The 24,336-nt window shown below is 38.7% G+C and overlaps 2 protein-coding genes across 5 annotated transcripts in view; one reads left to right on the top strand and one right to left on the bottom strand.

The window, feature by feature from the left end:
* Positions 1–613: 613 nt before the first annotated feature.
* On the bottom strand, positions 614–11,638 carry LOC139950165 (leucine-rich repeat-containing protein 51-like). 4 transcript variants are annotated; one of them, XM_071948790.1, is made up of 4 exons: positions 11,566–11,616; positions 7,588–7,833; positions 6,835–6,894; positions 614–3,375 (listed from the first exon to the last, which is right to left on the bottom strand). In XM_071948790.1, exon 4 carries the CDS (start codon positions 3,340–3,342, stop codon positions 2,683–2,685), a length of 660 nt encoding a protein of 219 aa, XP_071804891.1. In that variant the 5' UTR covers positions 3,343–3,375; positions 6,835–6,894; positions 7,588–7,833; positions 11,566–11,616; the 3' UTR covers positions 614–2,682. The 4 variants fall into 4 exon arrangements, with proteins under 4 accessions (XP_071804891.1, XP_071804889.1, XP_071804892.1 ...); XM_071948788.1 differs by lacking the exon at positions 7,588–7,833 and having other exon boundaries at positions 11,566–11,638; XM_071948791.1 differs by lacking the exons at positions 7,588–7,833; positions 11,566–11,616 and adding an exon at positions 9,226–9,471.
* Positions 11,639–15,889: 4,251 nt separating this feature from the next.
* The window catches only part of LOC139950117 (uncharacterized), a 32,629-nt gene continuing 24,182 nt past the window's right edge, over positions 15,890–24,336 (top strand). Inside the window, exons 1-2 of the mRNA XM_071948743.1 lie at positions 15,890–15,917; positions 16,527–16,793. Of these exons, the coding sequence (XP_071804844.1) occupies positions 15,890–15,917; positions 16,527–16,793 (295 nt within the window). The remainder of the gene's footprint in view (positions 15,918–16,526; positions 16,794–24,336) is intronic.

Here is a 24,336-nt window from a genome sequence, read left to right as displayed (position 1 = left end):
ACTTCATGTGGTGCTATCCCTGTATTCGCCATGCATACTGTGCAATGTGTAGCTTTCAATTTATTGAACTTCATGCACAGTTACTTTTCAATATCCGGGATCAGAGGTATGCCTACCCACTAGAACGTCTATACTTGAAGGGAATTTTGTCTTTTGGGAACTTTTTTTACGAGACGGAAACTAGTATGGCACTATATCTCAATCTGTATCTGTGTCGTTCAAGTCATGCCAAGTATATTGAATTGCTTTTGAGAAACATTACTGGATAATCAACTCTATTAAAGACACTTGACACCATTGGTAATTGTCAAAGACCAGTCTTCTCACTTGGTGTTTCTCAACATATGCACAAAATAACAAACCTGTGAAAATTTCAGCTCAATTGGTCGTCGAAGTTACGAGATAGTAATGGAAAAAACACCCTTGTCACACGACTGTGTGCTTTCAGATGATTGATTTCGAGACTTCAAAATCTAATTCTGAGAATTATGTTGTAGTATTGCAAAATAGTATTGTAAAATAGTGGACGCATTGGAAAGGTTAATAAACAATCAAGATACATTTATTTGAGATTATTTATTTATTTATTCATATGTATTTCTTTATTGTGTTCTTTCTTTCTTTCTTTATTTGACTATTTTATACACAATCAAACAGCACAATACGCGCAAATAGCATTATGGCATTTCGGCTGGCAACATTATTCTAAGAATAAACCTTGTGTTGTGCTTAGCTTCTTTTTGTGTTATGCCAAACCAGTTTGCAGTCTTACATTGGTAAGCGCATTTATGTCCCGAGTCGAATGTGAATCATTCAACAGTGGCAGCGATGTTTAGTCTGCTTATTGTATAGGTGGTAAACATAAGCTGATGACTTTTGCATTGTACACTTTGAACTCAATATCAGATATATTGTTTACTTGGGTATACCCCATTACTTTGACTTAAAGGCACTTTAAAGGCACTGGACACTATTGGTAATTGTCAAAAAACAGTCGGCTCACTTGGTGTATCTCAACATAATGCATAAAATAACAAACCTGTGAAAATTTGAGCTCAATCGGTTGTCGAAGTTGCGAGATATTAATGAAAGAAAAAAAAAACACCCTGGTCACACAAAGTTGTGTGCTTTCAGAAAACTACGTCACTTCAGAGGGAGCTGTTTCTCAGGATGTTTTATACTAACAACCTCTCCCTATTACTCGTAATCAAGAAAGGTTTGATGATAATACTTATTTTGAGTAATTACTAATAGTGTCCTCTGCCTTTAAAGGCACTTTAACACTCCTTTGATAACGACTAAAAAAACAACAACTGATATAACAAGCAACGGAGAGATATTGGTAGTATAAAACATTGTAGGAAATGACTCCGTCTGAAGTAAAACGTAGTTTTTGAGAAAGAGTTAATTTCCCACTAAAATATTTGAACTCGAAAGAGACTTCCGGCCTGAATCCCTTTTCAGGCATCTGAAAGCACATAGTTTTGTGCAACAATGTTTTTTTTTTTTTCCCACCCGAGTAACATGCCTGTGATATTTTTTTCACAGGACTCGGGAAAGTACTGAGTATACAGTGCAAACACATATCGGTGTATGGGTAAGAACCAAAATTAATATCTTGTTAACATTATTAATTTTAATGCTAATAGTGTTTTACGGTAACTTATGTCAATATCTCTTTTGAGTAGTGTTGGTTTTCTGAAAATAACAGGTAGTTAACGACTCGACGTTTCGACCAGTATGCTCTGAGTATCTGCATGTGAGTGCTGGAGTCATTTTTATAACGAGCGCTTTGTACATCCCAAACAAAGCACCCAATCCGAAGGCAACGTGCGCCTTAACTGGAATTTATTTTATGTAAATTAACGACTACATGATACAACTGTACGTTTCAATGATTAACTCTTTTTGAAACTCTTCCTAACATCCAAAACAAAGCGCCCAATCCGAAGGCAACGTGCGCCTTAACTGGAATTTATTTTTACGTAAATTAATGACTACATTATACAACTGTACGTTTCAATGATTAACTCTTTTTGAAACTCTTCTTAACTTCAAGCAAACTCTTAAACATAAATATAAAACCCTTTCTTTTAATAGAAAATTTATCCAAGACTAGAATTGGATACATGAGCAGACGTTGCAGTTCCATCAAATTTTTCAAAATTGTTTAAAATAATGAAAAATTCCAGGTAACATTAATTTTTGCCAAAAGAAATAATAAATAGTTATGTGTCTCTCTCTGTCCCTCCTCACAATTAATGTCACCTAAATGAGGATGTTGGTTTCATGTGACATTCTCTTTGGAAATAAGTAAGTTGCAGAATCCCTTGGACGTATGTTGTTCAACATTTACGGTTACGGCTACAGCTGGATCGCCGCGTCATCATATCTTGACGTCCTTAGCCCGAAACCCTTATAAACAATCGCAGTGATGGTGAGGAAGACGGTGTCCAAGTAAATCCTGTCAGGCCGGAGATTCGGTCCCCCATACGGTGAACTGTGTGGAAACTTCTTGTGATAGCGCCCTCTTTTGAATCCTCCTCCAGCCCACGTTAATTTCCCATGGGAAACAGAATCTACGGCGGACAGATTTCCCTGGGACACCGCCAATTCGGATACGACCCTTTTGTCGATCACCACATTTCAGTTCCAAGTCTATTTTTATGTTCATCACTATCTTCAGAAGTATGTTTGTGGTCTTTTCCGTCGTTTCTCACGTTTCCTCCCGAAGCCCATCAAGCTCACCATCGTCTTGGCCGTCTCCCTCTCTGCCTTCGTCACGCGGCTGAAGTCTAGCGCCCTCAATTGAGGGATCTTGTTTACTACATAATGACGGTAACCCTTTTCACTGTCCACCGGGTTCCCGTGAAGAGTCAAACTCATGAGTTTCGGCAATCCGGCGAGCTTATCCAGCTCCTTTAAGTTCTCGATGCTGTTACCGTGGAGATACAGAATCTTCAGATTCGGGTATTTCAGAATGACGTCATCGACAGTGTCTATGTAGTTAAAGGACATGTCCAGCCAGTTCAGTTCAGTTGGATTGTCGATGAGTGACGTCAGAAAAGTCTGGAACCCTTTCCACTCACGGATCAAGTTGTTGTTAAGCTTGAGTGACACGCATGCGTACTTGTCGTCTTTGGTCTTGCGTAGACCCTTGGAGTTGACACGTGGTTCGTCGCTCCACGCTGATAGGTCAATGTCCAGGCTTCCGATGTGTTTGAAGGATAAATCGAGGGGTGGTGCCGAAAAGCGCGCCTCTGAGTTGGCGTCTACGAGAGGGGTTGCTTTGGGTGCCTTTCTGGGCGGAAGACGGGGCAACTGGGCGTAAAATGACGTCATCGTGCCCTGAAGCTACTGCTACTCTAATCAAATCTGCAATGTACAAAAACACAGGGTAATGAGGCGGTATCCGAAATTAGCAACAGTGGCAGAAGTATGAACATTTAACGTTACACCTCAAGGCTAGTGAATAACGACAGAGAGTGGCCTCAAGTCTAGGTCAACCCCCGTCCATTTGCAAATTTTACCTAGAATCACAGTCAACAGGCAGTGGCTCGATCGTCACGTGGTAATGTGCTCCAGGTCGTGACCGAGCGGTTTAGTGCCACAGACTCAAGTTCTGGTTACTTAATCATCAGGATGTAGGTTCGAATCCAGGCCATGACACACTTGTGTCCTAACCATAATGCTTCTTCACCCATGGGGTAAATGGGCACATGTGAGTCAGTTGCAATTGATTTAGCTTAAAGACACTGGACACTATTGGTAATTGTCAAAGACCAGTCTTCTCACTTTGTGTATCTCAACATACACGTAAAATAACAAACCTGTAAAACATTGAGCTCAATCGGTCGTCGAAGTTGCGAGATATAAATGAAAGAAAAAACACCCTTGTCACACGAAGTTGTGTGCTTTCAGATGCTTTGTTTCGAGAGCTTACAATTCTAATCTGAGGTCTCGAAATCAAATTCGTGGAAAATTATTTCTTTCTCGAAAACTACTCAAGTTCAGAGAGGGATACGTTTCTCACAATGTTTTATACTACCATTACCAACCTCTCCCCATTACTCGTTACCAAGTAAGGTTTTATGCTAATCATTGTTGTGAGTAATTACCAATAGTGTCCACTGCCTTTAATCCCATTTTTATGTAACAATAAATCGATTAAAATCAATTAGGGTTAATTTCAGTCTCTATTCAGGTATCAGAATGAGCCTGTTGGTCTATTAAGCGCAATCAAGGCCACCCAACCCCAAATTCACCAAAAGTCACTTGATGTACCAAACTAATCAATAACCCAATAACCTGGTAAGGACCGCACTTTGGTCCTTAACATTTAAGGCTGGTAATCGAAAACCAAAGTGACGTTTTACCAACCGTTTTGTAATAAACAGGGTGAATTTAAAGGTTGTTTTCATGAGAGATCGCCTGTACAACACTAACCAACTGCCATTAGGGGCACAATGCCGCCTACTCTTGGATGGGGCTGAAACAGGCTTACCCCCTTTACAGTCTGTAAGGATGTAGGCATGGGTGTCATTCACTATAGGAGGAGCCTTGCTGGTAGAGCAGAGTGCACTAACTTCCCAACTTGTACTAACCAATAATGGACTTATGCCTTGCTCAACAAGGACACAGGCATCATGACCGGAACTCGGACCCACGCCTTACAGTACCAGAGCCATGGGTCCAGAGAATTGTACGGTTACCGTTCGGCCACGACACCCCACTTTTCAACCAAAATTACTGACTTTAACTGTCTGGGTGTATCGAATAGTCGATACCAAATTTAATACAAGTTAATTTGAGAGTGTCTTAATCTAATCGATTTGATGTTGTTCTCTTCTCTCCCTGGCGAAGGAGGGGTGCGTGCAAGGGTGTTTAACCAGGGGGATCATGAGCCACCCTCCCCCACGGACTGAACACACTCCACAAATATACGACCAAAACAACAGAGGTGTGGATCGATCGTACTATACGTTGCTATTAACACAAGTGGGGACTTTGTTTGCCCTTTTTAATGACACTGAGTGGCTTTATTATAGGCCACGTAAAAAAAATAGTTTATCGTCCGTTTTTTTCTCCAAAAAGGATGAAGGTCTTTTTTTTTTTTTTTTTTTTTTTTGAAAGGTGACCGCCAAACATTTAAGTTCAAACAGGCCACCAATTCTTCAGTTAAAAAGTCACCACTTACTTTAGGCAGTTGCAAGTTCTTAAAAGATTAGTAAGTTTTATGAGAAAATACACATAAGTTTGTCTTAAAAATGTAAAAAAGAAAAGAGCAAAAGATGCGGCTTCAGAAAAGGATGAGGGAGTGGACGATCAACTGGTATTTTTTTGATTGGGCCTGATATATCAGACGCAACCTTTTTCAGTATCGCATGCAAACCCTTGTCAATGGTTTTGTCAATGTTTGTCTTTCGGGTGTTGACTGTTCATCAATATTTTGGAGTTGTCCACCAAACAAGCTTATACTGCACACAGCTGTTAATTCATGTTGTGTAGTGGAAATTGTGTATAACGAACAGGTGATAAACTGGAAGATGAAGTGGGAACGACGACTGACTGAGATTTCTTTTGTAATATTTAGGAAGTCAAATCAGTCACCGAGTAAAATTTTTCTCACTTCCTTGAAGAAAGAGTTCGGTTTGCGCCGTCGTGGAAGATTTATAAACCCACTAAGTTAAAGATCATTTTTAGGGTTTTACATATGCACGGCCCCTCAGGAAACTTAAACTTTGTTTGTGAAAAGATTGTACAAAGTTTCGAAGCCTGACTAGAACTGGTTTGTACTTGTCGACGTTTTTTACTGGTATGCTTTGGTGGTCGGAGTATATTTGTCGAAACGTCTGGAAATTTAGCCCTTGTCTTAGACCGTAGAGCAAGGACGGACACAACTACCAGACAATATTTATACGTTTACCACATAGCTCCCAACCTAGCTCTAAGCTCAACACATTTTCCGATCCACTGATTTTCCAAAAAGTGGAAAAAGGACGTATCTAACCTCATGTTGAAATGGTGCCAATTGACATTGTACTTGATACTAAGAGTGAAACTTGAAACAACAGGTTTATTGTTAACTGCATTTTTTTTTTCATTTTCAGTTATTTTTCAAACTTACAGCTTGAATTGTCATAAAGGTCCATATTGCTATCGAAACCGGTTTTTGAAGCAACCAATATCTTTTACAATTTTCTTTAAATTGTGAAAAAAAAGCTGTAGTTTTTACGAGTCATTCTACTTTTTTATAGACTAAAAGGAAAAGATTTTGTTACCTGAAGAAGTGAAAAGATTAAACTATAGTTTCACTTATTCTCAGACTGGAACATTGGAAAGTGAGTGCACCCCTATCTAGAATTAGACCTTGAATCATGCGTTTCCATTGGTAGGAATTAAAGACACTGGACACTATTAGTAGTTGTCAAAGACTAGTCTTCTCACTTGGTGTATCTCAATAAAGCCATATGTGTAAATTTGCGCTCAATCGGACGTCGAAGTTGCGAGATAATAATGAAAGAAAAAACACCCTTGTCACACGAAGGTGTGTGCCTTATTTTATATGCTTGATTTCGAGACATCAACAATCTAATTCTGACGTCTCGAAATCAAATTTTGGGAAAATTATTTTTTTCTGAAAAAATACCTTACTTCAGAAAGAGCCGTTTCTCTCAATGTGTTATGCTACCCAGAAATGTTTTATGCTAATAATTATTTTGAGTAAATACCAACGATGTCCAATGCATTTTTTCTCTTAAAGATCACCTGCATGCGTCCGTCTAAACATCTTTCAAAAATCAATTCAGAAATGAATTTAATTAAGGCTTGTACCTTACAAGGGGTGGAATTCTTCTTCACTTGAATCATCGGTCCCGTCATTGGTGAAATGCCCTGTGAAAAAAATAAAATAATATACAAATAATCAGAAGGATAACTTTCAGTGTTAGCATTAAAAGGAAAACAAAAACTGAAATTGAGAGTGTATATACAGTTAAGCATTATACAACAAAGTTATTTTCTGGCGATTTTCAATTTAAGTTATCGAAGAATGCAGTCAAGCCACGAGTGTGTAATAATTACCTCTTCTTGTCGTCTACACAGTTTTCACTGTAGTGGCAGCGTAACATTCCTAATTATCATATCGTAGAGGAAGAAATGCAGTTCTTCATAAAAGTAAAACTCAGACTCAATCAATGAATGTATCGACAAAAGCTTGACTGTAGATATCAAGAATGGCCGTTGTTCCTTTTGACTCTTTTCCAAAACAACTAAACACTTCAGAAGTAACACCCAGTTTCCACCGTTGTTCTTAGTCTGGGATCCCACTGGGACGATGTGCTTGTATATCGTTGAAGGGGTACACTTCACCAATCGTGCACTCCTGGGGTAAAACTGCTGACAATAACAAGTGTCCTAACCATGATAATAACTTCTATGCAAAGCAACGCGTGGTTAGCAACCAGCTTTCTTGAGAAGCCGTAAGAGTGACTGAGAGTGTTGTTGCTTCACCTGTGACCTTCTTCACAATATTGTGAATCGGGTTTATTTATACATCCACAGTCTTGCTCTAATTAAAGTACTCACGTTGACGCACAAAGGAGGCGAAATGGGATTACGCGACGGCTCATCTCACACGATGACAATCGGATGGATCGAGATGGATCAGCAAAATCTGGTTATGTTTTCTTTTCCCGTTTGCACTGGTTGTCCTTTCAGTGAAGCCTTATAAATGGTTTAAAGGCACTGTAGTCGTTTGGAAACATTGTCAAAGACCAGTATCACCACTCGGTGTATCCGACCATATGAAAACCTGTGAAAACTTGGACTCAACTGGAGTGAATAATGCAAAAATAAAAACACCCTTTGTGCAAAATTTGCGTGCTTTCAGATGACTGAAATGGGAATCAGGACTGAAGTTTTTTGTATATACTTGAGTAAGAAACTTTCTCTTTCTCAAAAACTATAATACCTCAAAAGGGCGCGGTTTCCCACAATCATGTGTTATACTATCAACAGCTTTTTCTATCAACTAAGTTTTGTATGCAAACAATCATTTTGAGTAAATGCCAATAGTGATTGGTACCTTTAAGTGAAACCATAATGGTTTAAATACACCCTCTGGGAGGACTATGTCTTCCCGGAAATATGAAGCTTGAAGACGGGGACTGGTTCGGTGTTGCGCGTCTCCAAGACGTCCGAAAGACTTGACTAAATATCCCGAAGATCCGAAGTAAGCCCTCATTCATCCATTTAACAGTAATGTTTGCGCTGGTGTTAAATTGATGTCCTAATGGATAGTGCTTAAGGTTGTCAAATAATCATTCTTTCGAACAATACAACTCACTCATAGCGGCGTTTACTGTCACTATCCCGTTCCCAGTAATTGGATTTGGTGGTAAAGACAGTGGACACTATTGGTAAATTGTCAAAACCAGTCTTCTCACTTGCTGTATCACAACATAACATAAAATAACAAACCTGTGAAAACTTAAGCTCAATTGGTCGTCGAAGTTGCGAGATAATAATGAAAGAAAAAACGCCCCTGTCACACGAAGTTGTGTGCTTTCAGATGCTTGATTTCGATACCTCCAATTCTAAATCTGAGGGTCTCAACAAATAAAATTCGTGGAAAATTCGTTTTTCTTTCTCAAAAACTACGTTACTTTGTCAACTTCTCCCAATTACTCGTTACCGAGTAAGGTTTTATGCCAAGTGCATTGTTTGTCAAAGTCTTGTCGTCGTATAGTGTTACTATCTTTGTGATTTTTGTTGGTGCGCCGAATGATGAGAGTTTAAAACAAACGCTGTATAGACCTAATGTATGTTTATGGTAAATCATTACTTATGACGTGCTAATGACTCCCTATTAAACACCATGATTCAATATTTTGTTGTGAATTATTTAAGTTTGCATCTCAAAAACCCGTTCATAAGATGCATAATCAACGTCTTCATCTGAAATTCTTTAGTGAGAAATTACCTCTTTTTAAAATTATGTGTTACTTCAGAAGGAGCCGTGTCTGACAATGTTTTATACTAATAACATTATTCTCCAGCATTGCTCTTTACCAAGTAGTGTTTATGCTAATAGTTGTTGTAGTAATAGTGTCCAGTGTCTTTCATGTTCAAAGTGAGGCTGTTACTGAGAAAAAAATTATCTTGTATGTTTCTTTCAAGCGTTTAGTTTTGATTTTAAAAGTACAAGTTTCCAAACTGCAATACCTGCTCGTCAGACAATGAAGCTCAACAGCCCACAGGGGTAAGTTTCGGTTGACACCCAAGATAGTGATAACCTTTCCGGGTCCATTGATGTCTTCACTCGGCACAGCTATCCTCTCTTTGCACATGTAAGGATTCTTCGCCAGCTAGTACTTATTCATCCAAAGCCCCATAGCAACCACTGGTGCCTTCAGTCGCTGTGTGTGTGTGTGTGCTCGTGCAGCCAACGTGGTTGGGTTATAACAGTTTTGACTTATGAACTTCCGTAAACAACAATGTGCTGAAGTAGGATCGATGGAGGGTGGGTGTGTTCCATCCATAGGTTGCTTGACGAGTGGAGTTTAGGGGGGGGGGGTGGTCATTTTAAAAATGCCGCAAATATTATACTCCCTATACTTTAAACGCATGGTCGTCTTTGGTAATAACTGAAGACCAGTATTCTCTCTCTGTGTATCCTAACATACATGCATAAATAACAAACCTGTAAAAAATTGTACTCAGTTGGTAGGGCCTACTCGAAGTTGCGAGATAATGAAAGAAAAACACCCTTGATGCACGAGTTTGTGTGCTTCCGTGTGCTTGAAGCCTTCTGGTAACCGCTGTTCAATTTTCACGGTACCGATCGGAACCCGATAGTTAAAGTTCCACGATTGAACTGGTGTATAGTTTCAGCAAGACCGCATCTGATATGGATGTCTGTCTAGTCGTAAAGGTCATGACCTGTGACCTAAGAGGTCATTACTACCGTACACAGTGACAAACAACCGCAGTAAACAGTGCACAATCTTGCTATCAGTTTCACTTAAAAAAACACTCACGATTTTAACAAGCTTTGTATCATATAGTAGCAACTTCCTTACAGTAAACGCTGCTGGGCCTAGTTTCATAAAGCCCGTAAGCACACAAAAATTGATAAAAAAAGGATTACCAACCAAACTTCGACATGATTTTCAAGATAAGCAAGCAATAGCTGAATACCAGTACAAGTAATGTGCAACAAATCGAAATTTGGTTGGTAATCATGTTTTTATTTCAGGAAGAAATTTCATGCTAAGCAATTTTTTGTGCTTACAGGCTTTATGAAGTTAGGCCCAGGAAGGCTAGTGTAGGCCTACATACGGAAGTGCTAAAAAAAAAAACACACACACACACACAAATAAACCTTAAAAATAGTGTACTTATGTGGAAATTACGACACAACTAACCCGTATTACGAGTAGTACATTTTGCGTGCCAGGAAATATCCTGAAATGTACAGCTTTACAATACATAGAGCTATTTTTTTTTTAAATCAGCATTGTAATTGGGATAGAGCTTGGTCGATGCTGAAATAAGTATATGAACGACACTATAATGAACGGTTTGACTGTAATTGTATGATTCAATGCAACTGTAAAACAAAGAGCTTCATTCATTCAACGTGGCGGTGACACCTGTTCATACAGAAGTCACCGGAGATTGAACTTTTGTTGGGTAGAAATAAGGGAAAGGCCAATAATATGAACAGCTTTGACGCAAAAAAAAAAATTAAAAAAAATTATAATAACTGTTGTCAGCTGTTTTCTGGACACTATTGGTAAGCGTACAAATTGAGAATTGAAGAGCTGTTGGCAGAATAAAACATTGTGAGAAACGGCTCGCCTCTGAAGTAGCATAGCTTTTGAGAAAGAAGTAATTTCTCACTAGAATATTTGAATTTGAATTCGGTACCCCAGCTGAGGTCTCGAATTCAAGCATCTGAAAACTCACAACTTGTGCGACAAGGTTGTGTTTTAAAGACACTGGACACTATTGGTAATTACTAAAACAAAATTAGTATGGAAACGTCCTTGAAAACGAGCAATGGAGAGCTGTTGATAGTTTAACACACTGTGACAATATACAATATTGAGATAAACTACCCCCTGAGTAACGTATAGCTTTTGAGAAGGAGGTAGTTTCACTCAAATATTAAAATACTTAAGGCTTGAAGCCTTTTATTAGGCATGTAAAAGCACACACATTATTTGTGCATCAATTATACTGGGTTTTTTTCACTATTTTCTTGCATATTCGATGCCCAATTGAGTTGAAATGTTCACATATTATTTCTTATGTTATGCATGCACTACGCTAGAATAATGATCTGTAAGACAAGACAAGAAATGTATTATCCCACACTGGAAAATTAGAACTGTCCTAAAACAAAATACCAACGTTAATATTTAAACAATCAGCATACAAAATGCATAATCAATATTAAATTACCAAGTATCAAATAAGTTTAAAGTATGATTAAAAAGATACATAACAAGTATTTATAAACTTTTTTACTCATACTAAAATAATAATTATTTTGCATACCTGAAACTATCTCCAGTGACGAACCTCAGTCAGAGCATGAGGCAATAAAGCAACCTGTCTGCGCGACTGTGCTTTAACTGTGATTGTGATTTAACGATTGCCTTCTGTTTGAGCAAGCTGCAATGAAACCCTGGTCGCACGTGTGGACCTGTACACAGCATACTCAAGTGTAAAATAAATATATTACGAGAAGTGTGACAAACAGTGAATGCGAAGGTTGCGTGAACTCAAAGGGATCGCCTGCAAACTTTACAAGCTAGACCAGTACCCAATCTCATAGAGCTGTTTAAAGGCAGTGGACACTTCTGGTAATAGTTCAAAGTAATTATCAGCATAAAACCTCACTTGGTAACGAGTAATGGGGAGAGGTGTATAGTATAAAACATTGTGAGAAACGGCTCCCTCTGCGGTGACGTAGTTTTCGAGAAAGAAGTTGTTTTCCACGAATTTGATTTCGAGACCTCAAGTTTAGAATTTGAGGTCTCGAAATCAAGCATCTGAAAGCACACAACTTCGTGTGACAAGGGTGTTTTTTCTGTCATTATTAATTCGCAACTTCGACGACCGATTGAGCTAAAATTTTCACAGGTTTGTTATTTTATGCATAATGTAGAGATACACCAAGTGGGAAGACTAGTCTTTGACAATTACCAATAGTGTCCAGGGGTCGATTTCACAAAGAGTTAAGACTCGTCTTATCTCGAGCTAGGACGAGTAACTCGTCCTAACTTAGGATTAATCTTAAGGTCCGCATGCTACAGTGCAGGCTTGGGACTCGTCCTAAGTGCTAAAATTAGTCTTAAGTTAGGAAGAGTTTTGTGAAATCGACGGCAGTGTCTTTAAGCAAAACATGTTGCTTAAACATTTCCCGTAAGCGACAGTAATTAAGATACCAGTCACAGATGCTATGTGAAGTGGTATTGTAGCTGGTAACCTTTCTCTGGTAAGCACATCTTTGTTGTGCTGTGCTTAAGCAGCTTTATGACATTGGGTTCATGCGAATAAAGGAAACACAAAAGTGACGACGAGTGAGTTGAAGAAAACAAGAGAATTGAAGTGAGTGAGACTTGAACCTGCGACCTCGGATAAACGTACCAACACTGCATCAACTTAGCTCATTAGCCCTTTTGTGTTTCCGGTGTATTTTTGGCAAGCTCTTTCGCGATTGCCAACATTCGTGCTAGATTGGGATTAGCAAGCGTCGGCACATTAATTCGGAGGTCGTTGGTTCAGTGTCCCGCTCAGTAGTCAGATTATTAGCCAGTCAGGTTTTTGCTTGAAATTGAGGACGAAAAGTTGAGTTATGCACATTTGACTTGAGACATAGCATGGTGAGGTATCACATTAGATTGCGGTACTCCACTTCCCTTATAATCTTTTTGAAACTTGTATTTCTTTATATATCTTACTAAACGATACCCCGCGGTAGCAGAACATAAAGCAAGACAACTGTTCACAAAATAGCATAATTACCGCAAAGCAATAATAATGCATAAATGCTTTGATTAGTGAACTTGGTTGCCTCTTTGTGTATTACGCACACCATCCCTAAGTCTATATCACCATACACCGGTAATCAGCTATCTCAAGAGTCTATTACCACCTACTACCCCATCCAGTAATTAAGTGTAAGAGCCCTCTAGGGTTCTGAATACATCTTCACGATGTACCACAAACATGTTTCGCTTTTGTCAGAGTGCCCTCCTCGTCCACTAAGCTAATATAGACGTTTGTGATTTCACTCCCTTTGTGGAAGACGTCACATAGATGACAGTTTTATTGTTCACACTAGAAACTGAAAATGTTTATTCTACTAACAGAGAGGGCGCGCTGATTACACACTTGTAGCGTGTTGTTTTGTGAGATTTGTTCAGTTGTTTGGCATAGTGCCATTAAAGACGTCCACCCCCTCCTCCCTTTGCAAACAATTATTATGGACATCTGCACTGATCATCACATCTTACCGTGTACCGTTTTTCTTATTTGTGTAGTTGCTTTTTACCCACCATCTTTTGTTTTATTTTTTACTGCAATTTTAGAGTGTTTAATGTATAGTGTATAAATGTGAACTTTTTCTGAGCAAGGTCTGGGAGGGCACATCTTTTTGATGACATTATTTTGACTTTTGCCCTTCCCTGGACGGCCTGTGCTTGTTTTAATGTTTTGTCCGAATAATAAAAATAAATAAAAATTAAAATAAATAAATATTGTATAGTTCAATTTGCAGGTGATGTGATAGCAATCAGTTTTGCTCGCTTTACGTTGTTCTTGTAAGACCTGTCTTTAGCTTTTTTTCTACTGTCGCGGAGTTTGCTAGACATTATTTGGGACACATTATAGTTCTGATTATAGATGTCCAGTAGTGGTGTCATATCATTATGTCACCATGATAGAGCATCCATGGACACTATTGGTAAATACTCAAAATAGTTATTATTATTAGCATAAGCAACTTAGTTTACTTGGTAACGATAAATGAGGAGCTGTTGGTGGTATACTTTCAGTCAGAAATTACCCCTTCCTCAAAAACAATGTTACTTCGTCTCGGTAAAATTATCAAGACCCAGGCTTCGTTGGGATTAAACCACTAGTTGAAAAACATCGTGAGAAACGGCTTCCTGTGAAGTAAAGTTTTTGAGGAAGGGGTAATTTCTCGCTCAAAGTTAAAATACTTCATTCAAGCTTTTTAAGCATTCGGAAAGCACCGCACACACAATTTTTGCAACAATCAGGTTTTGTTTTTCTTTCATTTTTCTCTTGAACTTTAACAACCAATTGAGTCAAAAATTCATAGATTTTTTGCATGTCGGTATAGCTTACACCAACGGGGAACACTGTTTTTCTGACCAAGCCAAAGGAAAAGGGTGTTCTGGGGTTGATTTAACGAAGCATCAAGATTCATGAGTTGTTTGCCACAGTGATTTGTAGTGTGACATCACATTTTGCTTAGCAATTATGATTGATGCACAGTTAAGATCAATATGGCTCTTTCTTTGTTAAATCGACCCATGTGCCGATAAGTGGAATAATTTTCCGTTTTGTTTGCAGTGTACGTGAGAGATACAGGCACTTAAACACTTAGTTATTGTTTACTCGCACTGTTACTGTCATAAGTCCACCAGAAAACATATATCGATACATCGAGTACAAACAGTTAGATCATAGACCAACTTGTTGTCCATCTTTTTAGAAAAACAAGTGTAAACTGACTTGGTATGGCGTAACTATAGGCATTTTACCCGGGGCGGAGAAAGCTGGGGCAAACACATAACTGAAAGAACAAGGGGCTAATTCACCCCTGGTTAAATTATGCGACAATGCACTAAAACACATGTTTGTCTACCCATTCTCTTACTAAGGCCAATCGAACGAAAAATTTATCTATATATTTATTCTTATTGGAAGGTGAAGAGAAAACGTGGAGTGAGCTTGCTAGAAAAGATGCAAAGTAATTTACGCTATCTTGGGTAGTGGTCTAAAACGCAGGGATAAATGTGAGCAAGTTGTTATGGTACAAGTCTATGCATAAGTTCGTCGGCCACCTGTTACTAGGGACTTTTCGTTTTCGGCGACGGATGGTTCTGCGAAGGTTGTTCAGCTAAACGTTGTCGTTTTTAGCACAACGAAGATTCATCCCAAGTACTGTCGTAGAAATTGAGGGACGACCGTCCTCAAAGCCGACGCATGCGCAGATGACGCCAAATGTCATCTTTGCCGTCGCAGAACCATCCGTCGTCGAAAACGAAAAGTCCCTAATAATAACGTAATGGAACAGTAACATAAAAGCAATACTATTTGTTTTATTTTTAATTTGTATTATTAGATTAAAATACAAACTCATTCTTTAACAGAAGTGACTCGAAGACAGGTTAATCCAATCTTAAGATGGGAAGAGAATTACACACCCATTGGGCGTGGATTAGTTGACAGGAAGTGTATTGGTCAGGCAGCCTAGTTTTTCGTCAAATTAAACATTCACCAATGTTCCGACACTCCCGTGCTCCGACACCCCTAATGTGTAGATCACGATGTGGTACAGGAACAAAGGGGTGCCGGAACATAAACATAATACACACGTTCCATACTTCTAAAAGATGTTGGATTGAATACGAGTCTGTTTAAAGTTTATGTTTAACCGTGAAAAACTTGTCAGTTTTCAATATTTATTTAACTTCTAACGCTCATCCGGTAATGGATTGGTACACATTGACATAGATGGGTAAACGGTAACATAAATCAACAAACATGTGTTTCGGTATTTCGGTCATTCGTGCCCCTTTGCTCACCGTGTCTGAGGGTTTCAAACACGGCTGGATTTTGCAAGATGGACGGCAGTAACGAATGGGCTAAAGGTACGTCATAATTTTCTGAAATTATCTCATTTTATGACAGTGATTTAAGGATTACGATTCCACCAACAAAATTTACAAAAAGAACCGCTTCGTTTGTTGCTCAAAGAATGTGGTAATTACACCATAAACGGATGACAATAAAACGTACCTGGTAAAGAGCGATGGAGAGCTGTTGACAACATACAACTTTGTCAGAAACAACATTCTATGAAGTAACTTAGTTTTATCAAGAGAATGAGTTTTTTCACCCCAAAGATTGAACCAGAGTTTCAGGGCATTAGGCCTTTAATTCTATATGCAACAGGGTGGTATTTTTTCTTTCTTTTTTTGCAACCTGACCAATATTAACTCAAGATTGTGATATCTTATGCTGCATGGGACACACCAAGTGAAGATACTGGAGTTTGATGATATTACCAAAGGTAGACACTTACTTTAACATGCAATCAAATTTGTGCATGTTTCCCTAATTCATTCAAACATTTGGGTTCCTTTTTAGCAACGTTTGCATTAAAATTGGTTTTCGCGTTCACATGACTTCGTTCTTCTCACCCAGGTTTGTTTCAGTCAATCTGTTTAATTTATGAACCTGTCATTATCTCATTACAGATGAGGATGATGTTTCGGAATGTTTTCACAAAGTAGCCCTAAAACTCAAGCGGAACGAGTGGAAATTCCTCGCCGTCCGTCTCGGCCTATCCAAGGCAGACGTCGACGACATCGTCCGGTCAAACCCCGGTGATTTCTCCCGGCAGAAGACCGAGATGCTGATGCTTTGGAAGCGGAACTTCAGAGAGTACGCAACGGCAGAGAGGCTCGTACGTGCCCTCCAGGAGTTTGGGATCAGGAACGATGAGCCACCAAGACGGCAAGAAGGTTTGTTCATCTATGTCTGTCAGTGGGTTTAAAAGTCTAAATAATTATTCTACTCAAGAGAACGTATAGTTCAAAGTTTGCAATCTAAAGTAATCTTTAAACTAATTTACTTTCAATTTTGAGTTTCTGAGGGACAGATAGGGATTTCATTGTGCGTTTGACGACATTACGAGCAATTAATTTGGGACGTAGTCATCAGGGTATAATAATATGCAGAGATGCCAAGTCCAGAGGCCAGCTATGCGTGAGATTTTTCGAAGCTCACACGAGCGCGATTTGGCAATGCATGACGTTAATTTAAACAACCATACACATACCAATGGGAAACTACACAAGCATACACAAGTCAATGGGAAACTACACAACCATACACAAGTCAATTGGAAACTACACAACCATACACAAGTCAATGGGAAACTACACGACCATGCACAAGTCAGTAGGACAGTTAATACGACCATACACATGTCAAAGGGAAACTACACAACCATACACATGTCAATGGGAAACTACACAACCATACACAAGCCAATGGGAAACTACACAACCATACACAAGTCAATGGGAAAGTACACAACCATGCACAAGTCAATGGTACACTACACAGCCATGCACAAGTCAATGGGAAACTACACAACCATACACAAGTCAGTAGGACACTTAATACAACCATACACATGTCAATGGGAAACTACACAACCATACACAAGTGAATTGGAAACTATACAACCATACACAAGTCAATGGGAAACTACACAACCATACACAAGTGAATGGTACACTACACAACCATGCACAAGCCAATGGGAAACTACACAACCATACACAAGTCAACTGGGAAACTACACAACCATACACAAGTCAATGGGAAACTACACAACCATACACAAGTCAATGGGAAACTACACAACCATACACAAGTCAGTAGGAAACTACACAACCATACACAAGTCAATGGGAAACTATACAACCATACACATGTCAATGGGAAACTACACAACCATACACAAGTCAGTAGGACACTTAATACAACCATACACATGTCAAAGGGAAACTACACAACCATACACATGTCAATGGGAAACTACACAACCATACACAAACACAACCATACACAAGTCAATGGTACACTACACAACCATGCACAAGTCAATGGGAAACTACACAACCATGCAGAAGTCAATGGTACACTACACAACCATACACAAGTCCATTGGAAACTACACAACCATATACAAGCCAATGGAAAACTACACAACCATACACAAGTCAATGGGAAAGTACACAACCATGCACAAGTCAATGGTAAACTACACAACAATGCACAAGTCAAAGGGGAACTACACAACCATACACAAGCCAATGGGAAACTACACAACCATACACAAGTCAATCGGAAAGTACACAACCATGCACAATCCTGTTCTATCACCCCCATTCTGAAACATTTACACTGGCTCCCTATCTCTCAACGAATCATCTTCAAGCTGATGCTACACAACCATACACTGAAAACTACACAACCATACACAAGTCAATGGGAAAGTACACAACCATGCACAAGTCAATGGTACACTACACAACCATGCACAAGTCAATGGTACACTACACAACCATACACAAGTCAATGGGAAACTACACAACCATACACAAGTCAGTAGGACACTTAATACAACCATACACATGTCAATGGGAAACTACACAACCATACACAGTGAATTGGAAACTATACAACCATACACAAGTCAATGGGAAACTACACAACCATACACAAGTCAATGGGAAAGTACACAACCATGCACAAGTCAATGGTACACTACACAACAATGCACAAGTCAAAGGGAAACTACACAACCATACACAAGCCAATGGGAAACTACACAACCATACACAAGTCAATGGGAAAGTACACAACCATGCACAAGTCAATGGTACACTACACAACCGTACACAAGTCAATTGGAAACTACACAACCATACACAAGTAAAAGGGAAACTACACAACCGTACACAAGTCAGTAGGACACTTAATACAACCATACACATGTCAATGGGAAACTACACAACTATACACATGTCATGGGAAACTACACAACCATACACAAGTCAATGGGAAACTACACAACCATACACAAGTCAATGGGAAACTACACAACCATACACAAGTCAATGGGAAACTACACAACCATACACAATCCTGTTCTATCACCCCCATTCTGAAACATTTACACTGGCTCCCTATCTCTCAACGAATCATCTTCAAGCTGATGCTCATTGTCCACATGCTCTAAATGGCAAGGCTCCCCACTATATTTCTGAACTGCTTCAAGTTTACACTTCATCAAGGAATCTTTGATCAAGTTCCATGCTTCTCCTCATTGAACTCAAGTCTCGACACTCATGGGGTGACGGGTCATTTTCTTCAGCCGCGCCACGCATCTGGAACTCTCTTCCACTTAATCTTCTATCTTGTGTGTGTACCGCAAAATTCAAGTCTCTTCTCAAAACTTATCTTATGTCACAGGTTTTCAATGACTAATTTTGTTGTGTCTGTTTTTCTTTGTGTTGTGTTTTGTTTTTGTTTAGTTTTTGGTTTTACTGCGCCTTGAACACCCAGCAGGGTGGATATATGCGCATTACAAGTCTTATTATTATTATTATTAATATTATTATTATTATTATTATTTTATACACAAGTCAGTGGAAACTACACAACCATGAACATGTCAATGGGAAACTACACAATCATACACAAGTCAATGGGACACTTAATACAACCATACACATGTCAATGGGAAAGTACACAAACATACACAAGTCAATGGACACTTCAAACCATGCACAAGTCACTGGGAAACTACCCAACCATACACATGTCAATGGGAAACTACACGATCATACACAAGTCAATGGTACACTTATTACAACCATACACATGTCAATGGGAAACTACACAACCATACACAAGTCAATGGACACTTCACAACTATACACAAGTCAATGGGAATTGACACAACCATACACAAGTCAATGGGAAACTACACAACCATACACATGTCAATGGGAAACTACACAACCATGCACCAGTCTATGGGAAACTACACAACCATACACATGTCAATGGGATACTACACAACCATACACAAGTCAATGGGAAACTACACAACCATACACAAGTCAATGGACACTTCACAACCATACACGAGTCAATGGGAAACTACACAACCATACACAAGTCAATGGAAACTACACAACCATACACAAGTCAATGGGAAACTAAACAACCATACACAAGTCAGTAGCACACTTAATACAACCATACACAAGTCAATGGTACACTACACAACCGTACACAAGTCAATTGGAAACTACACAACCATACACAAGTAAATGGGAAACTACACAACCGTACACAAGTCAGTAGGACACTTAATACAACCATACACATGTCAATGGGAAACTACACAACTATACACATGTCATGGGAAACTACACAACCATACACAAGTCAATGGGAAACTACACAACCATACACAAGTCAATGGGAAACTACACAACCATACACAAGTCAATGGAAAACTACACAACCATACACAATCCTGTTCTATCACCCCCATTCTGAAACATTTACACTGGCTCCCTATCTCTCAACGAATCATCTTCAAGCTGATGCTCATTGTCCACATGCTCTAAATGGCAAGGCTCCCCACTATATTTCTGAACTGCTTCAAGTTTACACTTCATCAAGGAATCTTTGATCAAGTTCCATGCTTCTCCTCATTGAACTCAAGTCTCGACACTCATGGGGTGACGGGTCATTTTCTTCAGCCGCGCCACGCATCTGGAACTCTCTTCCACTTAATCTTCTATCTTGTGTGTGTACCGCAAAATTCAAGTCTCTTCTCAAAACTTATCTTATGTCACAGGTTTTCAATGACTAATTTTGTTGTGTCTGTTTTTCTTTGTGTTGTGTTTTGTTTTTGTTTAGTTTTTGGTTTTACTGCGCCTTGAACACCCAGCAGGGTGGATATATGCGCATTACAAGTCTTATTATTATTATTACTAATATTATTATTATTATTATTTTATACACAAGTCAATGGAAACTACACAACCATGAACATGTCAATGGGAAACTACACAATCATACACAAGTCAATGGGACACTTAATACAACCATACACATGTCAATGGGAAAGTACACAAACATACACAAGTCAATGGACACTTCAAACCATGCACAAGTCACTGGGAAACTACCCAACCATACACATGTCAATGGGAAACTACACGATCATACACAAGTCAATGGTACACTTATTACAACCATACACATGTCAATGGGAAACTACACAACCATACACAAGTCAATGGACACTTCACAACTATACACAAGTCAATGGGAATTGACACAACCATACACAAGTCAATGGGAAACTACACAACCGTACACAAGCCAATGGGAAACTACACAACCATACACAAGTCAATGGGAAACTAAACAACCATACACAAGTCAGTAGGACACTTAATACAACCATACACATGTCAATTGGAAACTACACAACCATACACATGTCAATGGGAAAGTACACAACATTTTCAAATATGCCGATGACACAGTTATTCTTGGACTCATAAACAACCAGCAGGAGGGGAAATATAGGAAAGCGATACAGAACTTTAGCCAGTGGTGTAATGATAACTATCTCATTCTGAATCCTCAAAAAACAAAAGAGATTGTGTTTGATTTCAGGCATATTAAGAGAGGTGAACCTTCAGCAAATAGTATCAGCCTCATTGGACAGGATATTGACATTGTGCAAAACTACAAATACCTGGGTACAATAATCGACAATCAATTGAATTGGAGTAACCATTGCTCAGCGCTCATCACAAAGGGCTGTCGGTTAATGTATTTTTTGCGTAAATTGAATTATTTTCATGTAGACAAGGAAATTATGATTCTGTTTTACTCATCTGTTATTGAAAGTGCTATTACTCATGATTGTGTGGTTTGGTACAATGGAGCAAGAAAACAAGATACTGGTAAAATGAAACGGGTTGTGAAACAAGCATCAAAAATCCTAGGGATAGACATCGATCTTGATGAAACTTACAAAGATAAGGTTCTATCTAAAGCAGAGGCAGTTGTATGTAACACCAACCATCCATTAAACAAATTCTTCATCAAACTTAGAAGTGGTAGGAGATGGCAGTCACTTAGGTGCAAAACAAACAGGTACCTAAACTCCTTCATCCCATATTCCGTCCGTCTCCTCAACCGTGTTTAACTACTTTGTTTACTTTCTGCTTAGATGTAGTTTTCAGTATAATTAAATTGTGGTTTATTAGTAATGTAGTTTTCTGATTAATTAATATTTCCAGTAGTTTATATATGATTGTGTGTTATTTTTTTTTCTTTCTGTATTGCATGTATTCAAACAGAGTTTCCTACATGGTGGGACAAACAAAAATTGAATTGAATTGAATTGATGCACAAGTCAATGGTACACTACACAACCATGCACAAGTCAATGGTACACTACACAACCATTCACAAGTCAGTGGGAAACTACACAACCATACACAAGTCAGTAGGACACTTAATACAACCATACACATGTCAATGGGAAACTACACAACCGTGCACAAGTCAATGGGAAACTATACAACCATACACAAGTCAATGGGTAACTACACAACCATACACAAGTCAGTAGGACACTTAATACAACATACGCATGTCAATGGGAAAGTACACAACCATACACAAGTCAATGGACACTTCACAACCATACACGAGTCAATGGGAAACTACACAACCATACACAAGTCAATGGAAACTACACAACCATACACAAGTCAATGGGAAACTAAACAACCATACACAAGTCAGTAGCACACTTAATACAACCATACACATGTCAATGGGAAACTACACAACCATACACAAGTCAGTGGGAAACCAAACAACCATACACAAGTCAGTAGGACACTTAATACAACCATACACATGTCAATGGGAAACTACACAACCATACACAAGTCAATGGGAAACTACACAACCATACACAAGCCAATGGGAAACTACACAACCATACACAAGTCAATGGGAAACTAAACAACCATACACAAGTCAGTAGGACACTTAATACAACCATACACATGTCAATTGGAAACTACACAACCATACACATGTCAATGGGAAAGTACACAACATTTTCAAATATGCCGATGACACAGTTATTCTTGGACTCATAAACAACCAGCAGGAGGGGAAATATAGGAAAGCGATACAGAACTTTAGCCAGTGGTGTAATGATAACTATCTCATTCTGAATCCTCAAAAAACAAAAGAGATTGTGTTTGATTTCAGGCATATTAAGAGAGGTGAACCTTCAGCAAATAGTATCAGCCTCATTGGACAGGATATTGACATTGTGCAAAACTACAAATACCTGGGTACAATAATCGACAATCAATTGAATTGGAGTAACCATTGCTCAGCGCTCATCACAAAGGGCTGTCGGTTAATGTATTTTTTGCGTAAATTGAATTATTTTCATGTAGACAAGGAAATTATGATTCTGTTTTACTCATCTGTTATTGAAAGTGCTATTACTCATGATTGTGTGGTTTGGTACAATGGAGCAAGAAAACAAGATACTGGTAAAATGAAACGGGTTGTGAAACAAGCATCAAAAATCCTAGGGATAGACATCGATCTTGATGAAACTTACAAAGATAAGGTTCTATCTAAAGCAGAGGCAGTTGTATGTAACACCAACCATCCATTAAACAAATTCTTCATCAAACTTAGAAGTGGTAGGAGATGGCAGTCACTTAGGTGCAAAACAAACAGGTACCTAAACTCCTTCATCCCATATTCCGTCCGTCTCCTCAACCGTGTTTAACTACTTTGTTTACTTTCTGCTTAGATGTAGTTTTCAGTATAATTAAATTGTGGTTTATTAGTAATGTAGTTTTCTGATTAATTAATATTTCCAGTAGTTTATATATGATTGTGTGTTATTTTTTTTTCTTTCTGTATTGCATGTATTCAAACAGAGTTTCCTACATGGTGGGACAAACAAAAATTGAATTGAATTGAATTGATGCACAAGTCAATGGTACACTACACAACCATGCACAAGTCAATGGTACACTACACAACCATTCACAAGTCAGTGGGAAACTACACAACCATACACAAGTCAGTAGGACACTTAATACAACCATACACATGTCAATGGGAAACTACACAACCGTGCACAAGTCAATGGGAAACTATACAACCATACACAAGTCAATGGGTAACTACACAACCATACACAAGTCAATGGTACACTAAACAACCATGCACAAGTCAATGGTACACTACACAACCGTACACAAGTCAATTGGAAACTACACAACCATACAAAAGTCAATGGGAAACTACACAACCAAACACAAGTCAATGGGAAACTACACAACCATACACAAGTCAGTAGGACACTTAATACAACATACGCATGTCAATGGGAAAGTACACAACTAT

This window comes from Asterias amurensis, chromosome 17 (assembly GCF_032118995.1).
Source record: "Asterias amurensis chromosome 17, ASM3211899v1".
Classification (NCBI taxonomy): Eukaryota; Metazoa; Echinodermata; class Asteroidea; order Forcipulatida; family Asteriidae; genus Asterias; species Asterias amurensis.
Note: the sequence above shows the minus strand (reverse complement) of the source record. Positions and strands in the feature narration are given on the sequence as shown.